Below are 13,765 nucleotides of genomic sequence, written 5' to 3'. Positions count from 1 at the left end.
ACAGGACTAATGTTGCATAACCCAGAGATCTGGGTCCTTGAGGTTTGAGATTCACTCCGCCTGAGGTGGAGGGTTCTGGGCTGGGTTCTTTAGATCCCATCTCGCCCAGGGGGCTGATGGGCTGCCCCAGGAAGGGACCACAGGAAGGATGATGGCAGGCTGTGGACCCTCCAGCCCCCATGGTCCTCTTGCTGGGTCTCTCCCTACCTCCCCTTCCCTCTGCCCAGGGCTGGGAGGCTCTGTCTCTCACTGCCCCCACTCCTGTGCTGCCTGTCCCAGACCCCATTTCCAGCTATTTTACACCAACGTGATAACCGAACAATGGGTCTCCTTTGTAGCCCTTCCCAGGTCCTGCTGGAGTCACAGGGCCTTAATCCAAAGGAGGCTGGACCCCAGGGAGGGGTTCAGATGCTGGCAACCTGCCAGGGACTTTCACGGGGAGATGTGATGGGGAAGATGGCTTAGAGCTGAGTTCTTTTTGGATGTCGTGTTCACCACACCACACCCCTGCCACACGCACATGTACGTGTGTGCTCATGCACACGCGTGCACGTACACCAGCTTCTATCTGAATATCCAGTTAGGCACAGTTAACTTAGTTTGAATTTCAGCTCTGCCACTTACCCCCAAGAGACACATACGTAAGTCCCTTGGGCCTTAGTTTCCTCATCTCTAAAATGGGAGTCATAGTACAGCTGTTCTCATAGGGCTGTGGGGCTTACATGGAATTCCTGGTCTAGAAATACTGGTCCCCTGCCTCCTTTGCTTGGGAGGATGTTTTGGGGGCATTTCTCCTTACCAGATGGAGAGGGACAGGTATGCTGCCCCTCCAGCAGAGGGTCTTGTTTGCAAAGGTAGTGGTTCTTGGCTCTGACAGTCAACAGCAATGACTCCCCCCTGAATCACCGGAGGCTGGTGGGTGCTCTGGGCCCCAGGCCGCTTTCTCTCCCCCAGCGCCTCTTAAGCCAGCCCTCGTGGTGGCACATTCTCCGTGAAGGGGACAGCTCTGCAGTCCATCTGTTTCTATGGAAACCAGGCTTTCTGGGAAGGCTACAGGGGGGTTGGGAGAGGTCCTACAGGACTGGCATGGGAAAGATGTCTCAGCCCCATCGGATCTGCTGCCAGGGCAGCGCCTGGACAGCCACCCCTTTAATACTGTTAATTACTGTCCTTTGGGGAGTGCATACCAGGGACCAGGCCCCTCCACTGCCTTTTCTCAGTGCGTCTGATCACAACCCTGTGAGCTAAGAAGTCGTCGTGTGGTTTCACAAATGAGGAAATGGAGGCTCAGAGAGGTTAAGTAACTTTCCTGAGGTCACAGAGCAATTAAGAGTAAGAGTTGGGGGTTTGAGTCCAAGTTTGCCTCATCATTAAGTATATGCCCGCCCCCGCCCCTCCCCTGACACTTGTAACACCCCTCCCGTCCCCCCATGAGCCCTTCCCTTCCTGGTCCGATCTCGAGGCTCTGCTTGGCCTCTGTGCCATCACGGCCCCTTCTGTCTTGCCGCCACCGCTAGGAGCTCTTTGGGGATGTTCTTTTCTGGCCTCAGATGAGGAAGGAGGAAGGGGCTACATGGGGTCAGATCTCGGCTAGCAGGGGGCCTCGAAACCCTTCCCCCAACTTTACTTTGTCCCAAATTTTTGTTGAGCTCCTCCCATGCCTGGAGCTGTCCAGGCCGGGTGAACAAAACCATCAGTGACCCCTGCCCCGTGGCATTCACCTAGGGATGGCTGCAGCTCTCTGAGGTGGTAGTGGGGTCTCGCCCAACATTCTCACTCAACCTCCAGTCATTTCCTGGGCACCCCAGATGCCAGGGAAAACCCCATCTACTCTCCTGGAGTCTTCAGCACCCCCTGACCTGCTTGCACACGGTCACCTGGCCAGAGGAGGTACCAAATTGGAACCCAGCTCTGCCTGACCACAAAACTCCTTCCCGGCTCTCCTGTGTCACCAGCTCACGTGTGGCCTGGGGCAGAGCTTGTCCGCTCTGGGCCTCAGCTCTCTGGCCTGTCCAGCGTGTCCAGCGTGTGTGTGGAGCAGAGCCTCCCCTTGGGCCCTGCCAGGTCTAACTGAGTGTGATCCTGAGTGTTGTGGGTAGAGTTAGGGAGACCTGCTTGCCTTGGCCTGACCGTCCCTCATTCGCCTCTGCTGCCAAAGTGCCTCTGTGTCCCAGCGGGGCCAGCGGGGATGTTCTCAGGTGGGCACGATACCAGCCCTGCCTTCAGATCACTGGGTCTCCGGGAGCCCTGAAATGCCTGGCCCTGAAATGATGATGAGGATGGTCCGGAAGTGGCCCTGGCTGCCACTGAGGGTCCAGAGAGGGGAGGGGCACTGTTCCCTGGGAAGGCTCCCTGGAGGAGGGGGCATGCAAAGACCCTGAGGAACGGGGGCCATCGGGATGGAGGGAGTGGAAGGCAGTGGTTCAGAAGGGAGAACACCTGTTCGAAGGACAGTGATTTCCCAGTTCATTGGGAATTGAGGTCAGAGAGGCTGGCCAGGGGCAGAATGCAGAGGATCGCGAACACGGGGTCTGGGGGCTGCCATCCACATTTTCCCTTCTCCTTACCTGGCAGGGCCTCCCAAGTGAGCATCTAGGAGCAAGGGCAGCCCTCCTCCCAGCCCTTCCCCTAGCCTTGGGCAGCCTGGCACCAGCCTGGCCCCCGGGGAGCCCCGGGGGCCCTTCAGGACGCACAGGGGCCTGGGAAAGGAAGCATGACGGCTGTAACAGGCAGGCTTTTTCCACTGTGCATGGCTGAGTGAGGAGAGGGAAGGAGAAGGAGTGGGGCCCTGCCTGGGTCCGGGAAGGGCACTCTGCCACAAGGTATCGCCTGTTATATCTCCTCCAGCCCTTCCGCAGAGTGAGCCTTCTTATCAGCCCCATTGCACTGGGGCAGCAACTGAGGCTGGGAGAGCTGCATTGTCCTACAGAACCAGGATTTGAACCCAGGTCTGGCTGTCCCAAAGCCAGTTCAGCTGGGGTACAAGGAGGGAGTGGGGGAACTGTCCTCTGTCCTCTCTTAGGTTACAATGGGGCCAGTCCTACCTGGAGTGACCTTGAAAGGGAGGAAAGTTCATGGGCAGATCAGAGGGGGTGTGTGGTGTGTCTCGGCGGTGGGGTACTTAGGGGCTGCTGTGCGCACACGTGCGTGTGTGTGTGTATGTGAGTGTGTGAGTGTGGCAGCTGCCCGCCTGCCCTCTCCAGGTGGGGTCCAGTCCTGCGGATGAAGGAGCAATGGGACTCAGGGCTCAGAGCACTTAACTCTGTAGGGCCAGGTGCTGGGGACCCTGCTCCCTGGACGTGACGTTTAAGATCCCACTTTCCCTGGGAGGCTGTAGGGCCCTTTGTTGGTGGCGAGCTTGCGGCTGGGCTCTGGGCTCTGTGTACGGCCGCAGTGGGTCCCACCAGCCCAGGTACCTGATGGCTGTGCCGGAGTGATACCGGAAGTCAAATGGAGCCCAGGACCCTGCCCTGTAGCCCCCCTTCTGTACCAGCCCTGGGCCTGTGGTGCCGAGGGGAGCCCTGTGTCTGTGTTGGTGGGGAGGGACCATCAGGCAGAGGAAGGCAGCCGACCCTCTGAGCAGGGGTCGCTGACACAGCCCAGGCCTGCGGTGCTGTGGCCCGAGTGTCAGCCTTACGCCATGGGATTGAGGTCTGGGGGCTCTGCCCAAGGGGTGGAGACGTTAGGAAATGCTAGTTAGGCCCCTCTCCTGATGCTTCCTGGCCTCCACCCCAGAGCCCCTGCTACATGGGGGACGTGGGGAGGAGGGGGTGTCTGTGTCTAAGTGCCCATCTCAACCAAGCACTTGGTACGGGCCAGGCACTACCTTACGCCCTTCACGGAGGTCACATCTTATATTCTCACAGCATCCCTGTGAGGGAAGACCCTTTGCTTCCCCAACTATGGATGGGGTGACTGAGGCACAGAGAGTGTAAGTGACCTGCCCACAGGCACACAGCTAAGAAGTGGTAGCCCTGGGATTTGAACTCAGAGAGTGTGGCTTCTGCAGCTAAGCTCTTCTGGCTTTAGCAGTTAGCTGGTACTTTATAAAATACTTGCTGTCTGTTATTTTGTTTCTGCTTTGACCAGGCCTAGGGAAGATGTAAGGATTGTTGTTTCCATTTCACAGATGAGAAGACGGGCTCAGAGAAGCAACTGGCCCTGATTCGTGCCTGACAGATCAGCTTCCCTGTCCCCACTCAGGCTGCAAGCTACTTAAGGGCAGGGACCCAATCCTACCACCTCTACATGGCTCACAGCACGTCCTCACTAAATGCAGTCCTTTCATTTAAATGTGTAGGTGCTGTGCTGCGTGCTCTTGACCAAGCTTCTCCTTTTGCCCCTGGATCTCGAGGAGCTGGGAATTACAGCTCCATTTCACAGATGGGGAAAACCGAGGCTCAGAGCAGTGTGACTTGTCCACTAAACATAGGCAGTAAGGGACACAGCAGGACTGAGTCAGGCAGTCTGGCCGGCCTGGGTGAGAAGGGTTAAAACACTATGGAGACCTATATGAAGGGTTAAGTCAAGTCTGAGCATACCTGGTGCTGGCGAGGATGGGGGGTAAGGGAACACTCATGCATTGTGGGGAAGCGGAAATGGTTCACCGCTCTGGAATGCAGTCTGGCACTTTCTTCTAGAGTTAAACGTAGATTTACCATATAACTCAATATAATTCCACGCCCAGGTACTTACCTTCGAGAAATGAAAACTCATGGTCACACCCAAACCTGCACATGAATGTTTATAGCAGCTCTATTCATAATTGTCAAACTCTGAAACAACTCAGACGTCCTTCAGTGAGTGACAGGGTAAACGAACTGGTACATTGACGCCAGGTACCAGTACATTGATTCCCACTCTCCTGCCGAGAGGAAGGGAACGTCCATATACACAGCAGCCTGGATAAGTCTCAAAGACATGATGCTGAGTGAAAGAAGCCAGTATCCACGGTTATATACTACATGATTCCATTTATGTAACACATTTGAAAAAACAGAAACAAAACTACAGTGACAGACAACAGATCGGCGGTTGCCTGGGGTTAGCGGTGAGGGGAGGGTCTGACTGGTGATGCAGCTGCCCTGGGTCCTGATTTGGAGGTGGTGGTTGCCTGGATCTATACATGTGCTAAGATTCATATAACTACAGACCCCAAAGAAGGTTCATTTCACTGTATGCAAATTAACAAATAGAAGGCCAGAGCGGAGGCCGGAAGAGGAAGGGTGGCGGCCAGCCCGCCTGGGGCTTCCTTCATGGAGGGATGGGTGAGGGGCCAATGGCTTGCTGGCTCCCTGGGGGCAGCCTCCCGCAGGTCCACCTGGCAATTGGGAGGGACGCCAGGCTGATTATAGCTTCTACCTGGATCCACCAGAAGGTGGTAGCAAGCGGCTGAGGTGTTGTGACAGTGCCCGGGCCCCCCCACCCCCACCCCCAGGAGCCTGGTTAAACCCTCGCTGCCCCAGGCGGCTGCCCCCGCTGACCAGCGTCAGCCATTCATTGAGCTGCCTTCCTGGTCACCACCAGCCGCCGCCTCCCATTCCCCGGGATGTATACACGTGGGAGAGGAAAGCATAGCTGCCCCTGTTTTACAGGTGAGGAGCTAGGCCAGGGGGCTTAGGAGGGCAGTGGGACCTGGACGTTACTCACTAAAGACCTCCAGTAATGACCTTGGCCATTATTTCCAAACTCGAGCTGGTATGCTCCCTGCAGAGTTCATCCAGTGTAAAGCCATGTTATCCAAACACCCCACCGTTTGATTCTTTGTTCTGATGTTTATTTGCTGGGTGCTTTATTTTGTTCTAAGACACTGGGTCTTAGTGTCTTAGAGGCTGGAAAACTGGAGGTGACCTGGGGACATTCCTGTGCCCTGCCTCTGGCTGGGGCTGAGAGGGTGAGACTTGCCGGGGGCCACACAAAGACCTGAGTCTGATGCCTGGTCGGCGGGGTCCAGCAAGCCCACCTCAGGTCCCTGGTTGAGGGACAGGCAACTTCTGAGCCTTGTCTGTTGTCGGGGGTGGTTTTCCTGCCTTTCTGGAGAGTAGCTGTGGGTGGGAAAGAGGTGCAGGGATATGGGAGGCACCCAGCACTGGTGCAGCACGTGATAGGGTGGGGGTACTACCATTTTTCAACCCGGTCTTCTATCGAGCCTCATTGAACTTGGTTTTCTCATCTGTAGAATGGGTGTAAGTAGTACCCATCTTGCAGGGCGGCAAGATCACAGGAGCCCACTCAGGGCCAGCTTCTGGAAACCTCTACCTCACTGTGGTTTACGCTGTTGTCTCCTCCACATAGGTTTTGTGCTGACTGAAGGTGAGGACGGCCACTCAACTCACATCAGCGTCTCCACTGCCCGGCACACAGCAGGTGCTCAAGAGCTGGTCTGAGGTGGAGCTGGGGGGAGGCCGGAGGTTGGGGGCCATCAAGGATCGTGGGCAGACCTGGGGGGGTGAGGGGAGAGCAGGGAGGGGCAAGGCCCGAACTGCTGCCACAGAGCCCTGCCAACTCTCCTGGCCATCCCTCCTCTGGCTCAGCTGGGTCCTGGGGTCACCCCCTCCCCTTGTTCTCAGAGCTGGCAGGTTAGAGGGAGGTTGTCTGGGAGGGTGGGTGGGAGGGCTTGCTGGGCAGAGGAATTGTCTGGGCGAAAGTTCAGTGGGGGCCTGGACTCCAGAGCTCAGGAGCCCTACCCAGGCTCGGGTAGACCCTTCCCCCCTCTGGCAAGGCTGACCCAGGCCCCGGTTTACCCCCTGCCCCCAGGAACCTTTGGGTACAGTCTATCCAGGCCTGAATGCCTTGTCCTGGGCCTATACCTCCTCCAGGGCTGTCTGTAAGGCTCCCTCCGGCCTGGTTGTCTGGGGTGTGCCACATCCACTTAGGCCAGACGGGCTGGCGGAGCTGGAAGGCCTTAGGACCATCTGCCCTAACGCATTTTACAGGTGAGGAAGCTGAGGCCAGGAGAGGGCAGTGACTTGACCCTTTTAATCACACAGTCGGGTGGTTAGGGAGCCCAGTACTGCACCTGGACCCTCAGATTCCTCCTCCAGTGTCCACCTGCTGCCCCAGGTTGACGGGGAGGCCTCCCCAGGCCCTGGGCTGGGGTCTGGCTGCCCTCTGAGATCTGGAAGCTGGGCAGGACCCGTGGCTGAGGCTGGTGTCTCCCTGCAGCCCTCCTACAGAGGCCGGGCTCCAGGACAAGATGGCAGCCAAGCAGCCCCCACCCCTCATGAAGAAGCACAGCCAGACGGACCTCGTGAGCCGCCTGAAGACCCGGAAGATCCTCGGCGTGGGCGGGGAGGATGACGACGGGGAGGTCCACCGCTCCAAGGTGGGTGGAGCTCGGCGGAGGGGCGGTCCACCGCTCCAAGGTGGGCGGAGCTCGGAGGAGGGGCGGTCCACCGCTCCAAGGTGGGCGGAGCTCGGAGGAGGGGCCTTGAACTGGCCACATGGGGGTCTGCCTCCGAGCACCAATTTGGGGAGGCAGATCTGGCCCACTGTTTGGGGAGAATAGCTGAGACCCATTGCAGCTGCAGGGAGCCCCCAGATGTAGCTCATATTTTCTAGAAGTCCAATGGATATGTCAGAGGAATAGTAGCAGTAATGAAAATGGATCCTTAGAATTAGCTGAGTGCTTATTATTTGCTTCTTATGGCACCAGCTACTTTATAAGCATTATTTACCCTGGGAGATGTAGGGTCAGTTATTAACCCATTTTACAGATGAGGAAATTGAGACTCAGAGAGGTTAAGGACTTCCCCAGGGCCACACCAATAAGTGGCAGAGCCAGCCTTCAAGCCCCCATCTGGCGGACCTCTGAGCTTTCATCCTCAGCCACTGTATTTTCAGCTTCCCATAAGCCCCGGTGTCAAGAGGAGGAAGAGAGGGTGTGCCTCAGTGTGACCCTCCCCGCCTGGGTGACCCTTTGGCTAAGCAGAGCCACCTGGGCATCCAGGGGCCTCTGGGAGGGGGTGAGTAGACTGGGCAGGCAGAGCTGCCTTCAGCCTGGTTGCCTCTGACCCCTCTGTGTCCACAGATCAGCCAGGTCTTGGGCAATGAGATGAAGTTTGCTGTTCGGGAGCCTTTGGGCCTCAGGTGAGCATCACGAGTTTGGTGGGGGACAGGGCTAGGGGGAGGGGCTCATCAGCTTGTCCCTGTGTAGTCTTGTCTTTGGTTCCATCCCGTCAAATTCCCTCCCCCAGACCAGCCATCGTTGGGCATCTTGGCTGGAGAGGGAAGGGTTCTGTGGGGCCTGGGGTGGCTCTGACCTTGCTCTCCACGCCTCCCCAGGGTCTGGCAGCTTGTCTCTGCTGTGCTCTTCTCTGGCATCGCCATCATGGTGAGTCCCTGCCCCGCCCCTGGGACCTGGCCCCCTCCCCTGCCCTGGAGCATCCTAGCTCCCATGGTCCATGGTCCCAACTCCTTGTCACTGGAACCTCAGATCTTCTGTCCTGGTAGGGAGGGGTCGGGGGCAGTCAGTGTCCTGATCCTGGACTGCTACTGGGGACAGGAAGGAGATGTCCAGGGGAAGTTTCCACAGTGAGCCCCTCACCCTGAGCCTCCCGCCCGCTGTCTGCAGGCCCTCACCTTTCCTGACCAGCTCTATGATGCAGTCTTTGATGGAGTGCAGGTGGCCAGCAAGACCCCCATCCGCCTCTATGGCGGCGCCCTCCTCAGTGAGTATTGCTGGGCAGGCTCTGGGGAGGTGATAGGCAGCCGGGGGACCAGTAGGGGCCGAGGGGACATGGGGAGCCTTCTTTGTGCAGGGGCTCCCCTTCTCAGAACCCACGCTTCAGCCAACAAGTCTGTCTCTGCTGGGTGTGTGCTGCCATCTTGTGGCCACTGGTAGACTGTCCCCAGGGGATTGGGACTGTCCTCAGCATCATCTGGGACAAAGCACTTATTGAGTGCCTGCTGTGTGTAGTGCACCACCTAGGCATTGGGGTAGAGAAATGAAAGAGGCCCGGGCTCCGCCCTCCAGGGCCTCACAGCCCGGAGGAGGAGGCAAACTCAACACAGTGTCTGTAAAGCCCTCGCCCTTGGACCGCCCACTTGAACCACTTCTGTTTCCTCTCCAGCCTGAGTCACACGCAGCAGTGCCTGTTCGGAAGCTAAATGACAGCATTTAAAACCCAGCGCTGGGGGTGTCCCTCCTCTTCTCCAAAAGATTCTATGGCTCCCTATTACCCGCAGACTGAAGTCCCAGCTCCTTCCGGTCTCTGATATTCAGGGTCACCTGTGGGGTGCATCCCGCCTGCCTTCCAAACCTCCCTCCCCCACATCCCACGGTGGGCCCCGGACCCCAGCCACACCTCCTGAGGCCCCCGTTTCCGAAGGCCTCCACGACTTTGCAACACAGTTTCCCCAGCCTTGTGCCAACTGCACTTCCACTTGACCTTCAAGGGCCAGCGCCAGTAGCTCTGGGGTGGGTTGGGGAGCGGGGACTGGGGCAGCTTCAGGCCCTTCAGCCTCGCAATGGGAGAGCTAGTGTTACGGGTTATGGGTCAGGGTGGATGACGGAGGAGCTTTAATTTGAGCAGTGGGAGTGGGGGCAGGGCATGTCCGGGATCCTGGCTACTTTGTCAAAGGGTGGAGGACCAGGCCCCCTGCCCGTCCCCCAAGGGGGCGGGGGGATCAGGCTACTCTGCCCCCCACTCCCCTCTTTGTCCCCCACCCCAGGCATCTCCCTGATCATGTGGAATGCTCTCTACACGGCTGAGAAGGTCATCATCCGATGGACCCTGCTCACCGAAGCCTGCTACTTCTCGGTCCAGTTCTTGGGTGAGTCCTGAGGTGGGCAGTGATGGGGAAGCTGATGGGGTACAGGGTGCGGGCAGCTTGGCCCCTGGCCTCCCAACTCGTGCCACTTGTTTTCTGGGAAGCGATGAAAACCTGTGCGAGGGGGAGGGACTTGTGTGGCTGGGTTGACCTGTACACCTGCACACCTGTGCTCACGCAGCTGATAGGTGCCTGTGTCCTCCTGCATACACGCCCGTGCACCCACAGTCCACTGCTCACTTGTGGACCCAGCACAGGTGTGATGACACACAACCAGTTCTGCCCACATGATCGCCCCCCATACCTGCTGCGGTTGGCCAGCTGATAGGATGCCCCAGCTCAGGGCGGGGGTCAGTCAGGCAGCCACCCTGGGGCCCACGGCATCCCGTGCTGGGGTAAGGGCTATCCCCACCTCTGACCTGTGTCCCCCCCGGCCTCTCTCCCACAGTGGTCACTGCCACGCTCGCCGAGACAGGCCTCGTGTCCCTGGGGATCCTGCTGCTCCTGGCCAGCCGCCTCCTTTTTGTCGCCATCAGCGTTTACTACTATTACCAAGTCGGCCGAAAACCCAAGAAAGTGTAGCCGCCCGCCGGGCCAGGGCCCCCTCTGGGGCAGGGAGGCCTGGGGACCTCGGTTTCCCTTTGGTTCCAGAAGGCAGGAAGGACCCTGCCCCAGGCAGGCAGGAGCGGCCGCCTTCCTCTCCTCCTGGGCACTCCCCGAACGCTGTGATCTCCTGGGCCCTCAGGTTTGGGGAGGGATGGAGCCTCTGCACCCCATCCTTCCCCCCACACGGTGACGCCTCCTGTTCATGGGTGTCTCGGCCTCTGGATCCCCTGGACAGATGCACGAGGACAAAGCCTGAGTAACAGGCATCCGGCCAAGGCCAGGCTCCTGCCCCCCTCTGTCACAAGACCCTTCTTTCTTGAGAGGCTGTGGCCCGCCTCCTTGCTCTCCCCCAGGCCCCCAGCCAGTCTAGTGCCCAAGCAGCTGAACTTGGCTTCTGCCCATGCCTGGAAAACCTTAGAATTTGACCCCGGGCCCCTTCCCTTCCATGCGGGCGCTCTCCACATGTAGGGGACCCTCTGCCCCCTAAACACACAGCGCAGCTGCAGGCTGGCAGGCAGGGGTCCGCCTTTGACCCCTGGCGCCTCCCCTTCCGCCTTCTGTGAGGTGGGCTGCAGGTGGCAGGGCCTTGTCCTCAGCCACGGCCTCTCCTCGGGCCTCGCTCTTGGCTGCTCTGCCTCCACGCAGCTCCTGAAGGCCCCTAGGTGCCCCCTCTCCCAACTGGCCTGGGTCCAGAGGCTGCCAAGGGCCTCAGCCTCAGGCCGGCCCTGACAGATGGACACCCGAGTAACCCCAGATGGCGGCCACCTGTAAGTGACGGGGTTTGTGGTTGAGGAAGAGAAGCATGTCTCCATCACTCGGCATGTCCTCCAGGGTCCGAGGTGCACCTGGCTCAGCCCCCTTATCCCCCCTCCCCCCCTCCCCAGGGTGCTGCCCTCTGGCCTGGGGTGCCTCTGGGGCCGGCTGGGTAGGACTGGGTGCCCTTCAAGCTCAGCAGGGCAAAAAATAGAAATATTTCAGCAAGCCGCCTCCTCTCGTGCCCAGCCCCCATCAGATGCCCTGGAAGAGGCCGGCAGCCGGCTCCCTCAGAGATGAAGACCCCTGCAGGCCCACAGCCTGTGTGCCCCCGTGAGTCCTTTACCCGACACCCCCCTTCCCTCCGGCACCCCGGGAGTGGCAGCCCCCGTGTCCTGGGGACAGATGTGGAGAGAAGCAGCCCCAGCCCCAGACTTGCTTCCCGTCTTGGAAGAGAGTGTTTAGGGGGCGAGATGGTTGGTCCTTAGGTGCAGCCCAGCTCTGGCTGCTGCGTCCTGGGTCCGGGCCCTGCCCGCGCTGGGCCTCGCTGCCCTCCCTGTGGCCTGCAGCCACACGTCCAGGGACACGGCCTGTGCCCAGCGGAGCACAGCACCGCCGCTGTTAACACAGCCGAGGAGAGAGGCCCAGCGGGTTGGGCGCCCAAGGCTGTGCTGCTGGTAACCGCGGCCGAGCGGAAGGGAGGCTGGACACTAAGGAGGGGCCGTCCTCCCCTGGCCTCCGTCTCTCGAGGCTGAAGTTCGTGCCTCTTTGCAGAATTCTGCCCCCAACCGCCGAGCCCCAGGCAGGCCCAGAGCCACGGCAGCCTTTGGGAAGTGGTACTGGCTGGTGGGCAGTGCCCCCAAGCCAAGGCATGTCCTCTGAGCTGACCCATGCTTTCTGAGGCCTGGCTAGCACGCCGCCAAGCGGTGGACGGTCTGTCCTAATGACCGCTGGGCGTGGCGGATAGATTTCCCCCGGGAGGCTAGCAGGGCAGGGGGAAGTCCGGGCGCTGGAGCCGGGCTTTGTGCCGGGCGTTCGCGGGGGCTGAGCCAGCCAAGCTGAGGGAGGGTGGCAGGACCTTTTCCCCCGGGGGTGGTAATGCGGGCCTGCTGGGACGATGCTGTCCTGGCTCTGTCCCTCCTAAAGGTTTGGGAGAACCCAGAATGCCCCTTCCCCGGTTCACTTGCCAGCCTCCTGCCTCGGCCCAGCTTCCCCACCCCGCCCCCAAACCAAGACCACCTTTCCTCACGGTCACTATTTATTCTTCGTTCCTTTCTCTTTTTGTAAGAAACAGTCACAAAAACCAGTGCAAAACCATCAGTGTGGGCGTCCTGCTTTATATTACAAAAACTCCTCTTGATATAGAATATAAAAAAGGGAGGCTCACAGGAAATAAACTTGATAAATTAGCTCTGCTACCTACCGCAAGGAACACTTAGAGTTTTCAAAATAGACTTTCGACATAGGACCCACCGGGGAGGGGAAGGGGGGGCTTCTAGGGAGATGGGGGTGCTGGGCCTCGGCCGGTTTGGGGGATCCTGTCTGGGCCCCTTAGGCGTGGAGAGGAGAGAGGGGACAAGGGAGGCTGGGGAGGGGCCCCAGTGCCCAGCCACTAAGCAGGGAAGGTGGCCTTCGGTGCTGGGCGGGGTATGTGACCAAGTGCAAGGTCTCCCCTGGCACCTGGCCTGTTAGCAGGCTCAGGAAGTCTCAGCACAGAGACTTCCTACCCTCCCGCCTCCCAGCAGCCCCCAAATTGCCATCTGCACCTATTAGGGGCTGTGGCCGCTGGCCTTTGCCTTCTCGTGCCCCCGAGAACGGCCGCTGGGAGCCTTGCAAACAGCTCCCAGCCTGCGTTCATGCTACAGAGCAGAGACGCCTGCTTCCCCTTTCCGGCCCCAGAACGTGGTCAGCGGGGGCAGATCAGGGCTCCTTGGCCCCTTTCTGGAGAGCCCTTGGGGATGAGGGTCTTACATCTGCCCTCAAACCCGCCTCCCCCAGGTGTTCCTCCACGACCAGCCTTTCTTCTCGGGGGCCCGGAGGGGGTGGTGCCCGATGCCCGGCTCTTCTTACCTTGAAGGCCCCAGATTCTCCTGGGCAGTGGGGACCAGATGGGGCCCTGATGCCTGGGGCGCCCCTGGACCGAAGTCACACAGCTGCCCAATTTGACCCTAAGCCCTGCCTAGCCAGCCTGATTTTTTTTTTTTGTCAACCACACACCAGCCCTTTGCCTCTGCCAGGAAGTTGAAGCCAATTTGTGGGTGGTCTAGAGACCTGCGCTGGGGTGCAAGCTGCACGGCCCCCTGGGTCCTGGGGTTGCCCAGTCGCTAGGGAGTTCATAACATCATTTATGGAGTTGCCAGGGCAGACTGATACAGGGACAATCTGGAAAGACCCAGCCCACAATGGGCCAGGACTGGTGAGGACAGCAGGGTGAGTGCAAGGGGGAAGGGGAGAAATGGGGGGAGGGGCAAACCAAATCTTTACAGCAGGCACAGAGCTCCGGCCCGCATCTCAGAAGGGGGTAGGTGGCAGAGCAGGGGAGCGCTGGGCTCTAGGCCACTGCTCTGTCTCCCAGTGGCTGGAAAGCTGGAGGGGAGGCTGGAAGCTGGCACAGGGCCTTTGAGATAGAATGGGC

At 59.4% G+C, this 13,765-nt stretch overlaps 1 protein-coding gene across 3 annotated transcripts; it reads left to right on the top strand.

Annotated features, from left to right (window-relative positions):
• Window positions 1-7,172: 7,172 nt before the first annotated feature.
• Window positions 7,173-10,567, top strand: TP53I11 (tumor protein p53 inducible protein 11). Of its 3 annotated transcripts, XM_082845783.1 has the most exons (6): window positions 7,173-7,324; window positions 8,030-8,088; window positions 8,284-8,332; window positions 8,573-8,669; window positions 9,673-9,774; window positions 10,220-10,567. In XM_082845783.1, the coding sequence occupies exons 1-6, from the start codon at window positions 7,196-7,198 to the stop codon at window positions 10,351-10,353; spliced, it is 570 nt and encodes a 189-aa protein (XP_082701909.1). In that variant the 5' UTR covers window positions 7,173-7,195; the 3' UTR covers window positions 10,354-10,567. The 3 variants fall into 3 exon arrangements, with proteins under 3 accessions (XP_082701909.1, XP_082701911.1, XP_082701910.1); XM_082845784.1 differs by lacking the exon at window positions 8,030-8,088 and having other exon boundaries at window positions 7,191-7,324; XM_082845785.1 differs by lacking the exons at window positions 8,030-8,088; window positions 8,573-8,669.
• Window positions 10,568-13,765: the final 3,198 nt, after the last annotated feature.

Source organism: Leucopleurus acutus (assembly GCF_964270905.1).
Source record: "Leucopleurus acutus genome assembly, chromosome: 8".
NCBI classification, from domain to species: Eukaryota; Metazoa; Chordata; class Mammalia; order Artiodactyla; family Delphinidae; genus Leucopleurus; species Leucopleurus acutus.
This window is presented reverse-complemented; position numbering and strand designations above follow the sequence as displayed.

Bases quoted from the DNA above. Each gene is read 5' to 3' on its own strand.
- TP53I11 (XM_082845783.1), top strand. From the start codon at position 7,196: ATGGCAGCCAAGCAGCCCCCACCCCTCATGAAGAAGCACAGCCAGACG. The intron at 8,089-8,283 runs GTGAGCATCACG...ACGCCTCCCCAG, and splicing joins CGGGAGCCTTTGGGCCTCAG to GGTCTGGCAGCTTGTCTCTG. The intron at 8,670-9,672 runs GTGAGTATTGCT...CCCCCACCCCAG, and splicing joins CTATGGCGGCGCCCTCCTCA to GCATCTCCCTGATCATGTGG.